The sequence below is a fragment of the Erythrolamprus reginae genome, chromosome 8 (assembly GCF_031021105.1).
Source record: "Erythrolamprus reginae isolate rEryReg1 chromosome 8, rEryReg1.hap1, whole genome shotgun sequence".
NCBI classification, from domain to species: Eukaryota; Metazoa; Chordata; class Lepidosauria; order Squamata; family Dipsadidae; genus Erythrolamprus; species Erythrolamprus reginae.
The window spans coordinates 25,730,243-25,752,330 of NC_091957.1; the positions used below are offsets into that span (position 1 = coordinate 25,730,243).

The 22,088-nt window shown below is 50.0% G+C and overlaps 1 protein-coding gene across 4 annotated transcripts in view; it reads right to left on the minus strand.

Moving 5' to 3' along the window:
* ECE1 (endothelin converting enzyme 1) overlaps positions 1–22,088 on the minus strand; it is a 33,051-nt gene that overhangs the window by 9,206 nt on the left and 1,757 nt on the right. For 3 of the 4 annotated variants that reach the window (XM_070759381.1, XM_070759382.1, XM_070759384.1), the window contains exons 2-8: positions 11,702–11,785; positions 7,731–7,872; positions 7,426–7,629; positions 2,338–2,465; positions 1,525–1,671; positions 923–988; positions 512–703 (exon numbers count right to left, since the gene is read on the minus strand). In XM_070759381.1, the coding sequence (XP_070615482.1) occupies positions 512–703; positions 923–988; positions 1,525–1,671; positions 2,338–2,465; positions 7,426–7,629; positions 7,731–7,872; positions 11,702–11,785 (963 nt within the window). Of the gene's footprint in view, positions 1–511; positions 704–922; positions 989–1,524; positions 1,672–2,337; positions 2,466–7,425; positions 7,630–7,730; positions 7,873–11,701; positions 11,786–16,348; positions 16,493–22,088 lie in introns of those variants that run through there. The other variant, XM_070759383.1, reaches the window with a different exon arrangement.

The following is a 22,088-nucleotide window of genomic DNA, read 5'->3' on the forward strand; positions in this document are numbered from 1 at the left end:
GCCACATCTATTCACCTCCACCCCCTCTGCCTTTTATCTCCAGAGCTAAGGGTGGGGCTTTGCTAGGCAGCAGTGGCTCTTCCATCCCAAGGACCGGCCCATAGATTTCCACTGCTCTCCTCTGTTTTCTGTGCATCCGTGAATCAGGCACAGGACCCAGCTGTTCCTCTTCTTCTTCATCAGCCACCTCCAGACCTGGGGGCTGTTGACTCTCCCTCTGAGGTTTAATGGATGGCCCAGGCTCTGCGTCTGTCTCTCTCTTGCCAGCTCCCTTCCCTCTTCCCCCTCTGAGGTCTCAGGTTGCCCTGATGCTGACCTGCCTCCCACACCGCCTCCTCCTCTGATTTGGCTGCTGGAGGGGCTGGCGGCCGACATTCCACAGCAATCCTCATCTGAAGGGCTGCTTGGCACATTTTTCCACCCAAAGGAATGATGCTGGGATGCAGGACCAATCAGATGCAGAGTGGACAGCAGAGCCCCAAAATTCCCATCTGGCCACAGTCTACCTCACCTTGAGCTCCCCAGCAGGAATTTTATAGTAAATTGCTTCCTCATCTCGGAGCTTCTCCTGGGGGGTGGTGACATTGGCCAAGGTGGTCTCAAAGTCCAGGATTTCCTGCATCTGCGGCCGGATCGTGGCCTCCTCCTCCCCGCTGACCAGCATGCCAAGCTGGACCATGAAGTTCAGGTATCCTGTCAGCACCTGCAGGGACCAAGGAAAGGGATGTGGCATCCTCAGCTCAACCGGGAAAGGCCCTGCGTTTGATCAGGACAGCTGTGCCGACGATGCCTTGGGTTCTTTCATGGGTGTGGAAGGCCAAAGAACTAGGCCATGCCACCCTGACAAGGTGATGGGCAGAGTCTGGAAGGAGGGAGCCTGTGCCGCTCAGACGGCCTTGGCTGTAGGAGGAGGACCACTCACTTTTTCATTCTGGGTTTTGTTGAGGTAGTATTCCCTGGAGGGCAATCCTAGACCGGACTGGTCAATCTGGAAGAGAAAATAGCAGCGAGAAAAGGGGTGACCGAGTGGGCAGTCAATTCAGGGAGGGGGAGGGAATCTCCTACTTCCATGATGGTGAACCTATGGCACAAGTGCCACAGGTGGCACGCGGAGCCATATCGGAGGGCACGCAAAGTGTTGCTCTATGTCTGCTCCAACGCACTTGTGTACACTAGCCAGTTCATTTTTGGCCTTTGGGAAGGCTGTTTCACCCTCTGGAGGCTTCAGGGAAGCTTCCCGGAAGCCCCAGAAGGCAAAAAACAGCACAACAAGCAAACCGGAAGTCCATTTTTCCAAACTTTCATTTTGCCTGTTGGGCTGTTTTTTGACATCCCAGGCTTCAGTGAGGCCTGTATGCATGCTTGGAGACGGGGGGGGGGGGGGGGGTTGGTTGTGCACAGGTACAGGGGTAGTGTGGGGGTGTGGGGGTGTGTGTGTGAGAGAGAGGGAATGGGTGTGGGTATACACCCACACACCCTTTTGGCACGCGATCCAAAAATGGGGTTCGCCATCCCTTGCCTTACCTGGATGATGTTGCTGCTGGAATTCTTGGAGTCAACGCTGACAGAGATGGAGAAGAAAGGGGTCAGGTGGTACTGAGCCATCAGAGCTAGCAGCATCTTGTTGAAGCTGTCCTCTCCTGGGGGGGCGCTGATATTCCAACCTCCAAGCTGGGGGTGGGTGGCAAGAAAAAGAGACCCCCCCTTGGGGTCACAAGCAGGAGAGCCAAAGGGGCCCAAGCCCCCCCCCTCCCAGCCTGTCTTTCTTGTCACCCGGACTGAAAATCTTAAAACAGAATCAATTGCAAAGTTACCGCATTTTTTTGAAGTATAAGACGCACCTTTTTTCCCTCCTGAAAGAGGGTGAAAATCTGGGTGTGTCTCATACACTGAATGTAGCCCCACCAGCCTCTCAAATGGAGCTTTGCAAGGCTGAAAAAGCAGCCTCCGAAATGGAGCTTCACAAGGCTGATATACCCGTTCCAACCTGTTTGCTAAGGACCCTAACCAGGTGCATGCTGGTAGGCAGATTTTTTTTAAAAAATTTCCTCCCCCCAAAATTAGGTGTGTCTTACAGTCCGAAAAATATGGTATTTTGTGCTCTGGAGATAACCATTTGATTTAGTACTGACTTCTGACTACACTTCCCATCACTCTGAACTGGACCCAACTCCGGTTGGGAGTTCTGGGAGCTGCAGTCCGAGGCATCCAAAATGCTGAGCGGAGGGCCCCGGAGCCTCTATTCATTCCCACCAGGGGTTGGCCCCGGAGCGCTTTGAGAAAAAGTTGGATGCCTCTGCCAAGCAAGGCCTTTGCTCCCAAGACCCATCCGGCTACCTTCTGGACCTGATCCACCAGCGGCTTGGCCTGCAGCTCCTCTATCCGGCTCTCGTTCATGCAGGACTGGTAATAACGCTGCACTTTGCGTTCGGCTTCGCCCAGTGACGAGGTGGCCGTCGTATTCTCTGCAGAGAGAAGAGGCCAGCGAAGACTTCAGCCTCCTGCACCCTATGGCCCTTCCCCCACCAGATCAAAAGGGACCCGCGGGGCTCCTTTTATTCTTTTTTAATATATACGGCTCAAAAAATAAAGGGAACACTTAAATAACACATCCTAGATCTGAATGAATGAAATATTCTCATTGAATATTTCATTTGCACAACTATTCCATTTGCACAACAGCATGTGAAATTGATTGTCAATCAGTGTGGCTTCCTAAATGGACAGTTTGATTTCACAGAAGTTTGATTTACATCTACTTAAGAACTTAATCCATTCCGTGACCAGGTTCTTAAGTAGAAAAGTTTGTAAGAAGAAGCAATTTTTCCCATAGGAATCAATGTAAAAGCAAATGATGCGTGCAAACCCATTAGGAGAGAAATAAAAACTCAGAATTTGGGTGGGAAGAGAAGGAGGAAGGAAGAAGGAGGAGGAAGAAAAGGAGGAGGAAGAAGAAGAGGAGGAGGAAGAAGAGGAGGAGGACAGTCGATGCCCAGAGCGAAGGGAGGGTTTCTTTTCTCTAAGCGCTGGCAGAGATTTATTCCCTCTCCTATGCAGCTCCACATTCCCGACTCTCGTGTGCACGAGAAGCAAAATCTCGCTCGGGAGCGCATAGGTGCACAGGTAGCACATCAGTAGCAGCGGAAGCCAGAAACCCTTCACTGCATAAGCCATATCAAAACATACCTAACTTGTACATTTCTATCTAATCTATCATAAATCAATATCCTATTTTTGCACATATTTATACTAGCATTTGTATGTTTTTCATTTCTTTGCACTTCCCTCCAACAATCTCCTTCTCCTACCTTTTCTCCTTCTCTCCCTCTTCCTACTTCCCTCCACTCCTTCTGTCCTCCCTTCCTTTTTCTCCCTCTTAACCTTTCCCTGACTGATTCTAATCATAATTCACCTTGTATTTAGCAGACTGATAACATTCCCGTACGTCTATATATTTTCTATGTCATATCTATACAAGTAACTTCTTTATTCCAGGTATATACAGTGGTACCTCTACTTACAAACTTAATTCGTTCTGTGACCAGGTTCTTAAGTAGAAAAGTTTGTAAGCAGCAGCAGTTTTTCCCATAGGAATCAATGTAAAAACGAATAATGCATGCGACTGGGAAAACCACGGGGAGGATAGAGACCCTGTTTCCTCCCAGGAGATTCCTAGAGGGGCCCCAGGGAGGCTTCTCCCTGCCTTTTCCAGTTACAGTTTCGGAGGCTTGGGTTTGTAAGTAGAAAATGGTTCTTGAGAAGAGGCAAAAAAATCTTGAACACCCAGTTCTTATCTAGAAAAGTTCATAAGTAGAGGCATTCTTAGGTAGAGGTACCACTACCACTGTACTGGTAGTGGTTCCCAACTTTTCTAATGCCGTGAACCCTTAATGCAGTTCCTCATGTTATGGTGACCCCCAACCATAAGCCTAGCACCAATTCTCCCAATAGAGAATTGGCAGGAAGGTCAGAGGGACACCCCCAATGTAAACGCCTGATTGGTCAGATTGTAAAAATATATTCCAAGGCGCCAGAGAAGCTTTAGTTCCTAACCGTGGGAAATTTTTCTTTTCCTGTGATCTTAGGTGACCCCTGTGAAACGGTCATTCGACCTCCAAATGGGTCCCGACCCCCAGGTTGAGAACCACTGACCTAGAATAAATATGCCTTTATTCTACATATACAGTGATACCTCATCTTACCCCTCTTCATACAAACTTTTCATGATACGAACCCAGTGTTTAAGATTTTTTTGCCTCTTATTCTGAACAATTTTCACCTTACGAACCCGAGCAGCCGCTGGGATTTCCCTGAGGCTCCTCGAATCCCTTCATTTTTGCCATTCTGCTTTGAATCCCAGTGACAAACTCCCCCCTCCCAATCTGCATGGGGAAAAGACTCATGGAGCTCAAGAGAGGAGAAAGGTGTGGGGAAAATGAGCAGGACGGGGTGGGCAAAAACAGGAGGGACTCATGGAGCTCAAGAGAGGAGAAAGGTGTGGGGAAAATGAGCAGGACGAGGTGGGCAAAAACAGGAGGGACTCATGGAGCTCAAGAGAGGAGAAAGGTGTGGGGGAAAATGAGCAGAACAGGGTGGGCAAAAACGGGAGGGACTCATGGAGCTCAAGAGAGGAGAAAGGTGTGGGGAAAATGAGCAGGATGGGGTGGGCAAAAACAGGAGGGACTCATGGAGCTCAAGAGAGGAGAAAGGTGTGGGGGAAATGAGCAGGACGGGGTGGGCAAAAACAGGAGGGACTCATGGAGCTCAAGAGAGGAGAAAGGTGTGGGGAAAATGAGCAGAACAGGGTGGGCAAAAACGGGAGGGACCCATGGAGCTCAAGAGAGGAGAAAGGTGTGGGGAAAATGAGCAGAACAGGGTGGGCAAAAACGGGAGGGACTCATGGAGCTCAAGAGAGGAGAAGGGTGTGAGGAAAATGAGCAGAACAGGGTGGGCAAAAACGGGAGGGACTCATGGAGCTCAAGAGAGGAGAAAGGTGTGGGGAAAATGAGCAGAACAGGGTGGGCAAAAACGGGAGGGACTCATGGAGCTCAAGAGAGGAGAAAGGTGTGGGGAAAATGAGCAGAACAGGGTGGGCAAAAACGGGAGGGACTCATGGAGCTCAAGAGAGGAGAAAGGTGTGGGGAAAATGAGCAGAACAGGGTGGGCAAAAACGGGAGGGACTCATGGAGCTCAAGAGAGGAGAAAGGTGTGGGGAAAATGAGCAGAACAGGGTAGGCAAAAACGGGAGGGACTCATGGAGCTCAAGAGAGGAGAAAGGTGTGGAGAAAATGAGCAGAACAGGGTGGGCAAAAACGGGAGGGACTCATGGAGCTCAAGAGAGGAGAAAGGTGTGGGGAAAATGAGCAGAACAGGGTGGGCAAAAACGGGAGGGACTCATGGAGCTCAAGAGAGGAGAAAGGTGTGGGGAAAATGAGCAGAACAGGGTAGGCAAAAACGGGAGGGACTCATGGAGCTCAAGAGAGGAGAAAGGTGTGGAGAAAATGAGCAGAACAGGGTGGGCAAAAACGGGAGGGACTCATGGAGCTCAAGAGAGGAGAAAGGTGTGGGGAAAATGAGCAGAACAGGGTGGGCAAAAACGGGAGGGACTCATGGAGCTCAAGAGAGGAGAAAGGTGTGGGGAAAATGAGCAGAACAGGGTAGGCAAAAACGGGAGGGACTCATGGAGCTCAAGAGAGGAGAAAGGTGTGGGGAAAATGAGCAGAACAGGGTGGGCAAATGGGGTGGGCAAAAACAGGAGGGAAAGACCCATGGAGCTCAAGAGAGGCTCTTTTCGCTTTGCTTCGTTGGGACTGCCACCTGTTGCTACCTCTCGCTGTCCCTCCCCCCACTCAGTTCGCCTCAGCTTCGTCTGCCCCCATCGCTTTTTTTTTTAAAGCCTTCATGTTTTGTGTTTACCTAATGGGCTTGCACGCATTATTGGCTTTTCCATTGATTCCTATGGGAAACATTGTTTCATCTTATGAATTTTTCATCTTATGAACCTCGTCCTGGAACCAATTAAGTTCGTAAGACGAGGTATTACTGTACTAACTTCTTTATTCTAGGTAAATACTGGTATATGCCTAGAATAAATATATCTTTATTCTAGGTATACTAACTTCTTTATTCTAGGTATATGTTGCTGTTCTAATACTGCCTCCTCCCTATCATCTAATTTTGTCATCTGGGTCTGCCACCTTTAATTCTCCATGTTCTTCCCTTTAATCATTCTAACTTAACTTTCTATACATATTAATTTTCTAGCCCATCATAAAATTTGCATGGGGCTCCTTCCTGACCCCTCTCTTCACCCCATGGCTCCAACATCTGAGATGTGTTTGGGGCTCAGTTAGGGAGAACAGTCCCTCCTCTCCAGAGAGGCCTCCCACCTCGCCCCCTCCTATGGGGCACAGAAGAGACACCTCCCCTCCAAAGAAGCTTGAAGGGGGAAGAGGGGACCAAGCATTTCCCTGGGAGTCACAGCCAAAGAGAAACATCTGTCTGGGGAAAAGGGGAGCTCTTCAGATTTAAAAGGCAGACGGACAGGGCAGCCACAGGTTTAAAGGGAGATAAGGGTCTGTAGCTATGGAAACCCCCTCCTCTCCAGACTGTGCCCCTCTTCACTGCCCAAAGAGGAATATTTAATCAGGGAAATTCCCTTCCCCCCACTCAGGACATGAATGCATTTTTGGGAGGGGGGGATCATTCCTGAGAAATTGCAAGAGGCCCAGTCGTGGAAAAAATGAAGCCTGTTGGGCACCAAAAAGCAGCAGAAAAGGGAAACAGAGAGAGAGAGAAAGGGAGAGAGAAAGAGAAGGAGAGGAGGAGAGAGAAAGAGAGAGGGAGAGATAGAGAGGATGAGAGACAAAGAGAGAAAGAGAGAGGGGGAGAGAGAGAAACGGAGAGAGATAGAGAGAAAGGGAGAGAAAGAGAGAGAGAAAAAGAGAGAAAGGGATAGAGAGGGAGAAGGAAAGAGAGAGAGAAAGAGGGAAAGAAAGAGAAAGGGAGGGAGGGAAAGGGAGAGAAAGAGAGAGGGAGAAAGAGAGAGAGAAAGGGAGGGAGAGAGAAAGAGAGATAGAGACTGGGAGAAAAAGAGGGAAAGAAAGGAGAAAGAGGGAAAGAGAAAGAGAGGGAGAAACACATACATACATACATACATACACAGAATTTTTCAGGAGCATCTGTCCAAAGCATCTGCCCTGCAAGAACCTACCCACCCCCACAGGGAGAAAGACCCCCCCCCCCCTGCCCAGCCTCCAAGGAGGAGTAATCTGGCAATCTCTTGCCCCTCCCTTTAGCCCAAGACTGGGGGCGGAGGCTCCCCTCTTTCAATCCCCAGAAAGCATCTCGGTCCCTTTGCGAGCCCCTCCCAATGGGACCCACACATCCCCAACTGCCACCCCCTGCCTGCCCCCTCCAACCCACCCAGGAGTCTCTTGAGGGCTGCCTGGTTGTGTTCCCAAAGCTTGTTGAAGGTCCCCCAGCGGGAGTGACCATCTGGAATGGGGTTGCTCTTGATCCAGCCGCCGCAAGCGTAGCTGAAGAAGTCCTCACAGGGATCCACCGCTTGGTCCAGGGAGCTCAGGATGGAGCTGGTCACCGCGATGCAGGCCTGGGTCAGGCAGGGCCCTGGGGGGGAGGAGGCTGCCGTCACCACAGGTGGGGGGCTGGGAAGTAGGGGAGACCCACCCAAAGGGGGACAGGCCAGGCGGGACGGCCAGCCAACTCACGCGTCTGGTACTGGAAGAGCAGGACCGCCAGACAGGCCAACAGGCCCAAGAAGAGGAAAACCGCCAGGATCAGGAGGCGCTTCTCGGGCCGCGTCCGCTGCTCCCAGCTGCCCTTTTGATGGCCCGGCCCGCGGAAGTTCACCTGGGAGAAAAGGAAGGAAGGGAGACTCAGGCCCTACGAGGCGGACAAGTAGCTGCCACTGCCGCCGCCACAGGGCGCAAAAGAAGTCCTCCGTGTCTCCTTGCCGGCTGCAGCTTCCAGAGAAGGTGTCTCCAAACATGGACAGTTTTAAGACTTGTCGACCAACTCCTATTGGGACCAGGAGGCTTTGCGACAGTCACTCAGGCCCTCATCACCTGCTGTCTTGGTTACTGCAGCACGCTCTATATGGGGCTACCCTTGAAGAGTGTTCGGAGATAGCCCAGAATGCAGCTGCGTGAGCCGTCATGGGTGTACTGAAGTACCTCCATATAATACCAACACTCTGCGTGCTGCACTGGCTACTGATTAGTTTCCGGTCACAATTCAAGGGGTTAGTTATTACCTAGAAAGCCCTACATGGTTTAGGATCAGACTACTTACGGGACCGTCTCCTGCTATGTACCTCTCAGAGACCAGTAAGATCCAACCGGGTTGGTCTTCTCCCATCAACTAAGCAATCGGGGGAGGGCCTTCTCTGTGGCTGCCCCAGTTTTATGGAACCAACTCTGCCCCCCCCCCATGTCTGTACTGCTCCCATCCTACCGGCCTTCCAGAAAGCTGCAAAGACCTGGCTTTGTCAGCAGGCCTGGGGACCGTGAATATTACATCTGTCACGGCCGAAATATGTTAATTAGTATGCCTGGGGTTGGATAGGATTATGTGGTGGGTATTATAATGGGGTTTTTTAATGGTTTTATAAGGGGTTTTATAAATTGGTATTTATTGACTTCTTACTGTTATTTTATTGTATTTTATTTTGTTGTAAGCCCCCCTGTGTACCAACAGGTATTGGGTGGCATAAAAGTCTAATAAATAAATAAACTCCCAGAAACTCTCCAGCACAGCTGGCTGGAAATTTCTGGGAGTTGCAGTCCACAAGTCTTAAAAGTTGCCAAGTTTGAACACTTCTGCCCTACAGGCTGAGGAGATGATCCTGGAGATTACCACCTCTTCCAGTTGATGAAGCTTCTTCTCCAGACATTTTAAACCTCTCCCCCCCCAGGGACAAAAAGACTCTTGATGGTTTTTTGGATTGCATCCTTCCAAGCCTCTAAAATGGGGGTCCGCCCCCAAAATTTGCATCTTCAAGACTTGTGGGCTTCAACTCCCAGAATTCTCCAGCCAGCATAGCTTGCAGGTCGATACTAGTGTGGCTGGGGATGATGGGAGTGGAAGTCCAATCCCTGTGGATCAGAGGGTCAAGTCTCACGTGGGTGCACATGTGCACACATTGGGGTTGCAGAGATACATACGCATCTCAAATTCTGCTGCCAGAACCCCGATCCCAGCCATACCGGTTGCAACCCATTACTGGCCCTGGTACTCCCCCAGCAGTAATGGTGGGCTCCCTCCTCCTCCTCCATGGCCGGGGAGCCAGAGGGCGGTTTCCCTGGAGCCAGCCCCCATTTCCTGGCACAAGGAGGGAGGGCAGGAGGGTGGTTGGGGGGCTTGCACGTCCACTCCTGCTCTGCTTTGGCCAGAGCTCCTCTGTCCGTAGAGGAGGAGGAGTTGACCGCCTTTCCTCAATGGGGAAGGGGGAGGGCCAGGGTGCTGGGAGGGGAAGGCCAGGGGTCGGGCAGCAGGGAAACACAAGGTCTGGGAGGGCTCAGGGGGACACACACACACACACAAACACATGAGCGCTTCACAGTGCAAGTGAGGACTCTCCACCTCGTCTGCTTCTTCTGGGCTGCGCTCAGGGGAGGAATCCTACCTTGTGTTTTGCTGCCCCCCCAAAACAGTGCCATGTTTGACAGGGTGGGAAAGGATCGAGGAGCGAGAAAGGACAGGGGAGGAATGCCCTGGGCATACGAGGACACCTCCTCAGCCGATCCTCTCTCTAGTTGTGCCACTTCTCCCCCCCACCAGAGGCAGGGGTCAGCCCAGGGCCCAGGCAGGCAAAGATTCAGGGGGTGGGGATTTCAGAGACCAGCAAGGCCAATCACTTTATTTATTTCTTTGACTTGTATGCTGCCCAATCCCATGGGATTCAGGGCAGCTTGCAACAATAATAATACACTGCTCAAAAAAATTATAATAATGAAGGGAAAACTCAAAGAACCCATCCTAGATCTGAATGAATGAAATATTGTCATTGAATACTCTGTTCTGTACAAAGTCGAATGTGCACAACAGCACGTGAAATCGATTGTCAATCAGTGTTGCTTCCTAAATGGACACTTTGATTTTATAGAAGTCTGATTTACTTGGCATTATATTGTGTTGTTTAAGTGTCCCCTTTATTTTCTTGAGCAGTATACAATTTCAAAAACTCAAATATAAATAATAAACCCTTGACAAACTATCCAGACACACATAGATACCAATCACTCACAGTTCGGCTATGATTAGATGTACAATTCATGGTCCCCAGGCCTTTTGGAAGGCCAGCAGGGGGGAAACAATACAGACATGGGGGGGGGGGGTAGTTGGTTCTATAGGGCTGGGGCAACCACAGAGAAGGCCCTCCCCCGTGGGCCCACCAACCTGCATTGCTTAGCCTACGGTACTGGAGGAGGCCAACTCTGTGATCTAATAGGTCTCTGGGAGATATGTGGCAGGAGATGGTCCTGTAAACAGTCTGCTCCTCAGGCATGAAGAGAAACAAGCCCATGAGAAAGAGGGCCTCATTTCCCACCTCCCGCTTTCTGGTAGGGGGAAGGGATAGGCAACGTTTGCTCTTCTAGGACAGTGTTTTTCAACCAGTGTGCCGCGAGACATGGTCAGGTGTGCCGTGAAGAAGGAAGCTCAGATTCCAGTTTTGCAAATTTTTGCTGAGAGAAAGAGAGAGAGAGAGAGAGAGAGAAAGAAAAAGAGAGCAAGAGAAAGAAGGCAAGAGAGAAAAGGGGAAGAAGGGGGGGAGAGAGAGAAATGAGCAAAAAGGGGAGGAAAAAAGAGAAATGAGAAAATGATTGAGGCAGAAAATGAGAGGAAAGAGAGAGAAACAAAAGAGAGAGAGAAGTGACTCTTGATTTAAAGCATATGATAAAAAGCACCCAAAGAATAAGAGAGGAAAAAAACCCCAGCCCTCACTTGGTTTTGGAAATGGTTCAAGAGTGTATATATATACACACACACACAAGGGGTGGAGGAGACAGGGATGGAAAAAGAGAGGAGAGTGTCTTAGAGTGTCATGTTGTGTCATTTTGGTTGGTGGTGTGCCCCAGGATTTTGTAAATGTAAAAAATGTGCCGCAGCTCAAAAAAGGTTGAAAATCACTGTTCTAGGACATGTGGACTTCAACTCCCAGAATGCCTGAGCTAGCATGATTGGCTGAGGAATCTTGGTAGTTGAAGTCTAGAAGTCATAGAAGAGCCAACTTAGCCTACCTTTGGTCTAGGGGAATTCTAGCCTCCCCTCATGGATTCTGAGATATGGCGGAAGGCCAGGGTGGCGCAGTGGTTAGAGTGCAATACTGCAGGCTACTTCAGCTAATCCACTAGGTGTAGTTCAGCAGTTCAGATCTCACCACCGGCTCAAGGCTGACTCCTTCCGAGGTGAGTCAAATGAGGACCCAGATTGTTGGGGGCAAACCGTTTAGAGAGGGCTGCAAAATGCAGTATGAAGCGGTATATAAGTCTAAATGCTATTGCTATCTTGAGCAGAGGAACTAGGGCAGAGTTGAGCCAGTCTTCCCATGTCTCTCAGCAGACCTACAGTGGGTTAGACAAAGCTGGGGGGATTTCAGGGGTCTTTAAGGAGGTGGGACGGAATTGGGTCGAGGTGGGGGGTTGGGTGCTACCCTCCCTCCTACTCTGCCTCTCCTCACCTGCACCCCATTGGGGTAGATCTCTCCCTCCAGGGAGTCCACAAGCTCCTCTTCATCCAGGGTAGCTCGCTTGTAGGTGGACATCTGAAAAGCAAAGGGCAAGACAGAGGTTCTCAGCACACCTGTGCCCCACACCTGCCTCTTCTGCCCCACCTACCCCCTCACCCGGCACACATACTTGGACCACAAAGCAGCCAGCCCTCCCATAAAGGTGGCAGCAGGGGAAGGGGTCCCCGTGTGCAATTCCCTCTTAACCTCAGAGTCCTCCGTCTGTCCCACGCTTCTCGCTCCCTTCGGCACACGCGAGCTCAGACCTCCCTCCCTCCTCCTCCTGCTGCTGGAGAGGGATGGCCCTTGGGCAAGAAGGGGCCTGGCAAGAAGAGCGCTCCCAAAAAACAGGAAGCCCATCCAGGCAGGCAGATTTGCAAAGTCGCATTCCTCGCGGAGAGGCACTTCCTGGAAAGTTCCAGCCCCACAAAAACTGCCCCTCCTCCCCTGCCCGGCAGCCCCCACCCCACCCACCGGAGATGCCCGTTGTCTGGAAATCCTGCCTGCCTCTCGGCGCCAACCTGGCGGGCACGTGGCTGCTGCCCAATGCTTGAGCAGAACCGGAGGAGACTCGGCCGTGCCCAGCCTTGAGCCAGCCCTGCCCCACCGCACCTTCCCAGCCCCACAGTGCATGTTAGACTCAGGATTTGCCTGAAGGCTGTCCCACTGACCCAATATACTCCCTGGGGATCCAAGAGAAGTGGCCGAGCACCCCCAGGGAAGCCCGCACCCTCCATTCCCCTGGCTCCTGGCATAGCGTCTGGCGGGCTTATCTCTCCCGCTCGGCTTCCTGTTCCAGTGCTGATGGCGCCTGGGCTGGTAAAAGGCTCCAAGGCTGGAAATCAGGAGACACCAGGGCTTGGGCTTGGGCGGGGTGCGTGTGTGACACTCTCAGCCCAGCCCCGAGTGCCAAACCAGACCCTCCCCATGTTCTGGGAAGGTACCATGCCAAGGGGGCCAGCAACGTCAGTATCCATTCAACAATCCCTGGTTATCTGCATAGCTAGAGGTATAACAAGCAGGAAGAGGGAGATGGTGATCTCGCTGGTGAGACCCCATTTGGGATACTGTGTTCAGTTCTGGAGACCTCACCTACAAAAAGAGATTGATCAAATTGAAGGGGTCCAAAGACGGGCTACAAGAATGGTGGAAGGTCTTAAGCATAAAACTTATCAGGAAAGACTTCATGAACTCAATCTGTATAGTCTGGGGGACAGAAGGGAAGGGGGGGATATGATCGAAACATTTAAATATGTGAAAGGGCTAAATAAGGTTCAGGAGGGAAGTGTTTTTAATAGGAAAGTGAACACAAGAACCAGGGGGCACAATCTGAAGTGAGTTGGGGGAAAGATCAGAAGTAACGTGAGAAAATATAATTTGACTGAAAGAGTAGTAGATGCTTGGAACAAATTTCCAGCAGATGTGGTTGGTCAATCCACAGGAACTGAATTTAAATATCTTGGGATAAACATAGATCCACCCTAAGATAAAACACAGGAAATAGTACAAGGGATGGACCAGGAGGTCTTTTTGTGCTGTCAATCTTCTATGTTTCTATGTTTGGGTTTCTGAAGAAGCCCAGACAAGACGAGATGTTTGGTGGAGCCTCCTAGCTGAGGGGCAGTGTACCTCCCAGTGGGATCCAGAGAGAGGCTATTGGCCTGTCTTGGAAGGGACCAAACCAGGCACACCAAGACCCTGATCTGCTCATTCACTAAATCCCAATCAGCTCAGAGCTGAAGCATAAACCAGTCTTGGGTGAATCGCAGGCTGAAATCCTCCCGGCTGGCTAGAGGCAGACCTTCAGGCTGAGGCTTCCTTCTGCTTCCTGCAGAGTAAGACCAGCTGCATGCCCTCAGGGTGCTCTCCTCGCCCCCCCCCCCCCCCCGTTGCTGGGAAAGCAGGGCCTCCTTGCCCCAACGCTGGCCAGAAGTTTCCCGGCATCAGCAGGGGTCCAGTTTAGCTCTGCCGGGTTGCAAAAACAGCCCCCCTGCCTGCCGGCTCTTCCCAGGAAGAGCCCACAAAAGCTTGTTTACTGACAAGGCTTCCCAGTCCCTGATCTACCACTTTCGGCTGAGCTGGCCAGCTTCACAACCCACAGCCCACAGCCTCCTCCTCCTCCTCCGCCCCAGCTCTTCTCACAAGACTAGCCAACACAGTATCAAATTTCTAGGTTCTATCATATCTCTAAAATGGTCACCTAACCTCAAAAACGTCATCAAAAAAACACCACAAAGAATGTTCTTTCTGCGCCCAACTCAGGAAGCTCCAACTGCCGAAGGAGCTGCTGATACAGTTCTATAGAGCAGTGATTTTCAACCTTTTTTGAGCTGCGGCACATTTTTTACATATACAAAATCATGGGGCACGTTGAGCGGGGGGGCAATGGGGGGGGATAAAAAAAGTTTGGACAAAAAAATTCTCTCTCTCTCTCTTCCTCCCTTTCACTATTTCTCTCCCTCTTTCTCTCCCTTCCTTCCTCTCTCCATCCCTCTTTCTTTCTCTCTTCCTTCCTTCCTCTCTTTTTTGCTCACTTTCTCTCTCCCTCCTTCCCTCCCTCTCTTTCTCTCTCTCTTGCTTTCTTTCTCTCTCTCTTGCTTTCTTTCTCTCTCTCTTGCTTTCTCCTCTCTCTCTCTTGTTTTCTTTCTCTCTCTCTCTTGCTTTCTTTCTTTCACTCTCTCTCTTTCTCTCTCTTGCTCAGCTTCGCGGCACACCTGACCATGTCTCGCGGCACACTAGTGTGTCACGGCACACTGGTTGAAAAACACTGCTATAGAGGAACCATTGAGTCTGTCATCTGCACCTCTATAACTGCCTGGTTCGGTTCTGCAGCCCAACAAGACCTACACAGACTTCAGAGGAGAATCAGAACTGAAGAAAAAACAATTGCTGCCAACCTGCCTTCCATTGCACCCTCGCATCCTGGACATTAACTGTTTCAACTCCTAGCCTCAAAAGGTTGCTACAGAACACAGCATTGCACACCAAGACAACTAGACACAAGAACAGTTTTTTCACCAAACGCCCTCATTCTGGTAAAGAAATAATTTCCTCAACACTGTCAAACTATTTACGAAGTCTGCCCTACTATTACTACTAGTTTTTTCTCATCACTCCTATCACCCATTTTCTCCCACTTATGTATAATTGTAATTTGTTCCTTGTATCCTTAAGATTTTCATTAATATTGTTTCTTCATTGCTTATTGGACCCCGATGACAATCATTAAGTGTTGTACCTCATGATTCTTGACAAATCTATTTTCTCTTATGTACACCGAGAGCATATGCACCAAGGACAAATTCCATGTGTGTCCAATAACACTTGGCCAATAAAGAATTCTATTAATGTCTATTAGTTAATTAATTTTATTAATTAATTCTTCTTGCAAAAGACAAGGGGGGCTCAAGCCTTTTTTCCCCTCCCACCCACCACAATTTCTCTACCTGCGAAGTTGCTGTGGTGGAAAAAAACTAAGCTGGGGGGAGGGGGTAGCCAACTGTCAAATTCGCTCTGACAGAATCAAGGCGGAAAGAGTGGCATCCCCATGGAATGCCACCTTCTTTTGGAAGAGGAAGGAAGCGAAGAGGGTCTGGAGGGTACTTTTGCTTTGCCCAAGGGAGATACTCACCTCCTGGCTGGATGCCAGGCCAAACCTCCAAGGGGTGGGGGGGGGCAAGCAAGTATTCCTTCAATTCAAGGGGAGGGGGTGCTTTGTGCTGGAGGAGGAGAAAGAGAACAGGAGGAGGAGGGGGAGGGGAGGAAGAGGAGGAGAAGAAGAAGAGGAGGGAGAGGGAGAGGAGGAGGAGAAGAGGAACAGGAGGAAGAGAAGGAGGAAGGGGAGGAGAAGAGGAACAGGAGGAAGAGGAGAAGGGGAAGAAGAGGAGGGAGAGGGAGATGAGGAACAGGAGGAACAGGAGGAGAAGAAGAAGAGGAACAGGAGGAAGAGAAGGAGGAAGAGGAGGAGAAGAGGAAGAGGAGGAAGGGGAAGTGGGAGAGGAGGAGAAGGGGAGGAAGAGGAGGAGGAGAAGGGGAGGAAGAGAAGAAGGGGAAGAGGAGGGGGAGGAGAAAGAGGAGGAGGAGGAGAAGGGGAGAAGGAGAGGAAGAGGGGGGAGGAGGAGGAGATGCCTCTTTGCCCCCTGACCTTATTCAGACAGACAAGCACACACTCTTTGCTCGTTCCCCTGCCAGCCCAGCCCCTGGATCCTCTTACAGGGTAAACAAGCAAAGAATGTTGTCCGAGCCAGAAGATCATCTGACCCGCAGTCCAAACAGTGTCAAGGAAGGGCCCCACCATGGAGCAACTGGCCTTCCCATCACACACACACACACACAAAATACAGTATAACAGAGTTGGAAGGGACCTTGTAGGTCATCTAGTCCAACCCCAAGCTCAAGCAGGACCCCCTGTACCAATTATACCCTACAGAGACAGAGACAGACAGAGAAAGAAATGTAAATAAATTCCCTTGGAATAAACGGCAATTGGGCCACCAGGGAAAATCTGTGCCTCCTTCTCTCTCCCCCCACCCCACCCCCAATTCTCCTTCCAGCTTCTGGAGCTGCAGAGTTATCCCAGCCCACCCCAGAGAGGCTCACCGCAAAAAGCTGCCGAAGCTGGGATGTCCCCCCCCCTCTGCCAAGCCGCTGAGACGTGTCCCCCCCCTTCGAAGCCGTCTTCTTCTCCTTTGGCTAAAAACTGGTGGGACACACGTGCTGGGATTTATGTAACCCGCACCGCCCACCCCATCTGAGAACGGGAGCCTCTAAAGGGAGAGCGAGTCACAGGGCAGCCTGGTGGAGCTTAAGGACCGTCCCACGCAGGGAAGGCCGGGCCAGCCAGCCAAGCCTGGAGGAGCAGAGCAAATGAGGCAAAAGTGGGGGAGTGAGAAGGGTCATTGTTTGTCAAGTGGACCAGGTGAAATTGAAGCCTTATTTGAAAAGAAACCATCGTAAAAATATGTTAGGGGAAAAAGTCCTCTTTCTAATGAGATAAAAAGGAAGATGATTGAAGGTGAGAAAACAGAGAGCGGTAGAAAAAAAACCTTCCTCTTTCTAATGAAGATGATTGAAGGTGATGAAACAGAGCTCTCTGTTTTCTTATTGTCAATCATTTTCATTTTTATTTCATTAGAAAGAGCACATTTTTTCCTATCATATATGTTGTTTTTGTGAGGGTTTCTTTTCAAATAAGGCTGCAAAAATCAGTCAAGTGGACAACTGGTCTACTTGACAAAGAATGACGTAGAAGGCAAAAAGGACCATTCGCTTCTCAGCACTGTCTGGGGGGCCAAAGCCCCCTTTCAGCTCAGCTGACTATTTGGGCCACGTTTTCCCACTATGTTCTCCCCCCCCCCCCACACACACACACAACTGCTAGACAACTGGCTCAACTGCTCCTTCTAAATTTCTCCGGTTTAATTTAATTTTCTTCAATTTATAGGCTTTGCCCCCCACCCACCCCGGACTCAGGGAGGGCGTACAGGAATAAAAGCAAAATACAAAATTTAAAACCCCAGTATTAAAAACAAACATTCATCCATCTATCATTGGTAGCTACTGGCTGGAGCAGAGTATTGTTAAAAGAGATTAAAATGAAAGAGAAACACATTCCCCCCACCACCACCCCCAACCAAGGGGAAGGAAGCTTCTGACCCCAAGCCACAAGCAAGCAATGTGTGGGTGGCAGCCTCTCTTCCCCCCCCCCCCCATAACATAGTTCTCCCTCGCCAAAACCACCAGCTGCTCACAAAGGAGGCCTGGGCCAAGGGGAGGCTAGTTAGAGCAGTGTTTCCTAACCTTGGCAACTTGAAGATATCTGGACTTAAACTCCCAGAATTCCCCAGCCTTCTGGGAGTTGAAGTCCAAATATCTTCAAGTTGCCAAGGTTGGGAAACACTGAGCTAGAGGAAGCAGCCCTCAGTATTCCTGCCTGTCTTCTAGAAAATGAGCAATGCACAAGCGAGACACAAAATCACAGCGAGAAACGAAACACTTCAACTCTTCCCACCCTCCCACCCCAGTCTAGTTCAGAAGTAGCACAAAGCCAACACCCTGTCAAGCCGGTGATAAATCAACGCCTTGCCACACTCTCCGCAGAAGGCCTGATGTTTATGGGAACTCGGGAGGGGTGGTTTTCATGAGGGAGCAGATGCAGCCGCAAACCATTCTTTTGAGAAGTTCAAGGCCATCATATGTCCACCACCTGGGCGGAAGCAGAAGGAGGAGTTGCCACGCCGGCACGACCTGAGTGGGCAACGTGACAAGTTTGTGGGTGGAGGGCAAAGCATGTGAATTTTCAACTAGGTGGGAAGCCCAGATCCAGGGCTCCCCGGTGGAGGTGCCAGGATGGCTCTGGAAATAAACTGGAATTTTGAGGAATACCTTGACTTGGATTCTGATATAAATTTGGATGTTACGTGGAACCCTGATACACTGGCAACAGGTTTGCCCAATTGGGACCTCTCCAAAAACTTTGGTGCACAACCAGCAGCCTCAAAGAGGGTTCACTCCTCCTCCCACGGAGCCTCACAAAAACTGGGGCCAACCACACACACAAGACACACACACACACACACAAACACAACACACAGAAACGCACACCTTCTAGAAGGCAGAGGATCTCCTCTGTCAGCCTGCAGGGGTTCCTTTTTCCATAAGTGCCCTTCCACTTACATTTTCAAGCATAACTAAGATCTCCTGCTGATAATGACATAAAGGTTGATATTATGCTTACAAAAACTCAGCCCAAAGTTTCTCCAGGGAGGACAAACCATTCGCTTTCTCTTTTAAAAGAAAGCGGCTTTGGTGCCAAGCTTGGGAGTGGGGTTTGGGGGAAGACTCCGTTCTCGGGGAGCCTAAAAGCCAAGCCAGTTAGGACTCCGCTGTCCAGAAGCCTCAGCCACTTGATTTAGACATGTCTCGAGCATTGCCTGCAAATTCCCACCCTTTCCCTCTCTATCGCAATCCCTCAGCACCATCCAGAAATTCAGTTAGAACAAGGGTAGGCAAAGTTGACATTTGGACTTCAATTCCCACAATTCCTAAGGTAGCATGAGTGGCTCAGGAATTCCGGGAGTTGAAGTCCACAAGTCGTAGAAGAGCCAACTTTGCCTACCCCTGAGTTAGAAGATCTTCCCAGCTCACAGGAGACTGGCCCCATTTCTTGCCAAGAAACATTCCATGCCAACCGGGACATTCCCGGGCAATCTGCCCCCTCTCGTCTGGTCCACCAGAACTCCATTCCCCACCTATCCAGTCAAGAGCTGAAGAAGCTGCTCGGAGGAGAAGAGAAACATCTTCAAAGGAAAGAAAAACAAGAACAGTCCAGTTGCTTCCTGAAAAAGCACCTAATTGAGAAGTGCAGACTTGGGTTCAGAGCACATATGTGTGTGAGCACATACACACACACACACACACAAAATGGAAAGCAGCCACAGGCGGCTTTCTTTCAATACCCAAGAAAATGCTCACCAGATTTCTGTCAGCAAGGAATATAAATTCTGTCTGCAAAGGGATATACATCCTTCCGTTCCCTACTGGGAAAAATTGCAACTACAAGAACCCTTTGCACTACTCAGGTGGGGACACAGACAAACCTCCCAAGTGGCCTCAAGGACTCTATAAAAGGATGCAAATGACCAGCTGTCTGCAAGGGGTGTCAATCCTTCCTTTTCCCCACCATCCACTCAGAGCGGAAGAAACTTCTTGGACAAGAAGTGAAACGCCTTCAAAGGAAAAACCAGAAAGTCCAGCACATTTGGGATACCAACAGGAATCTGTTCAGCATCTCACCTCTCTTTAACCCTTAACCCTCCTCCACCCTGCAAAATGGTAAATGGACCAAAAGACCATCCTGCTTCCTACCTGGCCAAAGCTAGGGCCTTGGCTCCCCCTAGATGAGGAGGTCGCTTGTAGGGGTCCTGCTTAAAGGGACTGTTGCTTGCATCCTTCCACATGTCTAGGACGATGAGCCAGAAATCCACCTGATCTCTTTTTAGCAGCCCCAAGTGTCATACTCCGAGAACAAGCGACACGAGGGAAACTGGGCAACGAAGGAGCCCAGAGGCGGTTTCTGTTCCTGAATCCCTTCCTGTTTGGATTTCTCACTGGGGCCTGGAAGAGAACAGGCTGCGCAGTTCCCACTGCGGCCGCCAGCAGGGCTGCCTTCCATCTGGACCGGTTCCCCTTCCTGGGGCTGAGCGGGAGAGGCAGAGCCAAAGGAAACGCTCTTGGCAACCTGGCAAAGCCAAAAAAAAGCAGCACAAGCCGCTCGGCCACAGCAGGCATCATCGCTGGCCCTCCCAGGAGTGACCCATGGCCTCAGCAATGCAAGGACCAGCAGATGTCCGGTTGGAAAAGGGCCAGAGCACCAGCTGGACAACCTCACAAGCCCCGAATACAACCCAGCAAAAGGAGAAGGAGAAGAGACATAGGGGCCAGGCGGACAGAGTAGCAATAGCAGTAGCACTTAGACTTATATACCACTTCATAGTGCTTTTACAGACTTCTCTAAGCAGTTTTCAGAGTAAGCACACCGCCCCCAACAATTTTGGTCATTTTACCCACCTCGGAAGGAAGGAAGGCTGAGTCAACCTTGAGCCTGCTGAGATTCGATCTGCCCAACTGCTGGCAGCCCAACTGCTGCAGGTATCCTTTCCTCCCTCTCTACTTGTCTCCATTTATTCCTTCCTTCCTTCCTCCATTTTGTCCTCCCCTCCCTCTCTACTCTCTCCATTTATCTTTCAATCCCTTCATTTTATCCCTCTTTCCCTCTCTATTTTTCTCAATTTATTCCTTCCTTCCTCCATTTTGTCCTTCCCTCCCTCTATTTGTCTCCTTCCTTCCCTCCCTCCCTCCCTCCTTCCCTCCCTCCCTTTTAGCAATAGCAATTGCATTTAGACTTATATGCCGCTTCACAGTGCCTTACAGCCCTTTCTAAGTGTTTTTACAGAGAGTCAGCCTCTTGCCCGCAACAATCTGGGTCTTCATTTTACCGACCTCGGAAGGACGGAGGGCTGAGTCAACCTTGAGCCTGCTGAGATTCGATCTGCCAAATGGCTGGCAGCTAGTGATCAGCAGAAGTAGCTTGCAGTACTCTAACCACTGACCGTCCAAGGTTCAGAAGTGCTGAGGGCAGCAGTTTAAATTGTAGAGAGCACTTCCTGCCCTGAAGCAGCAAAAAAGGAGTTGCTTTGAAAAGAGAAGCATACAAGTCTAATAAATAAATAAATAAATAATAAATAAATAAATAATATAGAAACACTGCACCATAAATCGATGTAACATAAAACCCCTAAAAACGAATTCATACCTTCCTCAGATATACCCAAAATGAACACAATATACAGAACTAAAGAAAACAAACACACAATTCCACACATTAGATACAAATAGTTAATACTAGGTCACTTGATAGTGATAGTCAACAATATGTTTGACAAAATATGTCTTTTATATAACAAATGAGTATATATTTGTCTGTGAGTGTAAGTTGATTTGTCTGTCTACCTTCTTTCATTTTTCTTTCTTTTTTTCTTTGTATGTTTTGTTTGTTTACATTGTTTTTTATATGTAGGAACTTAATAAATATATATATATATATTTTAAAAGGCCCGATTCACCATTGCTCAAAGGCCCAAAAAGAAGCTTTACCCACCTCTTTCTAAGTAGCTCTGCCTGCTCTAAGACTGGGCGGCCTTACTCCGTCAAGTTCTTCAAAGTAAAGGCTTTTGGGGCCGGAAGAGGCCAAGCCACCCTGGGCCTGCCTCTCCCAGCAGAAGGGAGGCTGGAAAGCTGCTGCTGAGCAGCTGCTGTTTTATTGCCTTCCCGGTCTCCATCCCACCCTCCACCCCCCAACCTTTCCTGGCACCAGGGGAAGAGGAGGAGATGGAGAGACGGCTGCATCAGCAATCGAGAGGAAAAAATTCTAGCTTTTCCCACACAACTCATCTAAAGGCCTCAGGGGAAAGGGAGGCCAGGACACCCCTTCTTAGAGCCACGCTGGCGCAGTGTTTAGAGTGCAGCACTGCAGGCTCCTTCTGCTAACCGCTAGATAAGAGTTCAGCAGTTCAAATCTCACCACCGGCTCAAGGTTGACTCAGCCTTCCATCCTTCTGAGATGGGTCAAATGAGGACCCAGATTGTCAGGGGCAAATGTGCTGATTCTGTAAACAACTTAGAGAGGGCTGTAAAAGCACTATGAAGCGGTATATAAGTTTAAGAGCTATTGCTATTCTTCCCTGTGGACAGAGCAGGGGCGGGGGGGGGGGACAAAGGTCACAGAAGCTGCCTGCCGCCTCTTAAGAGAAGAGGGAGGAACAAGGGAGTGGGTGCCTCC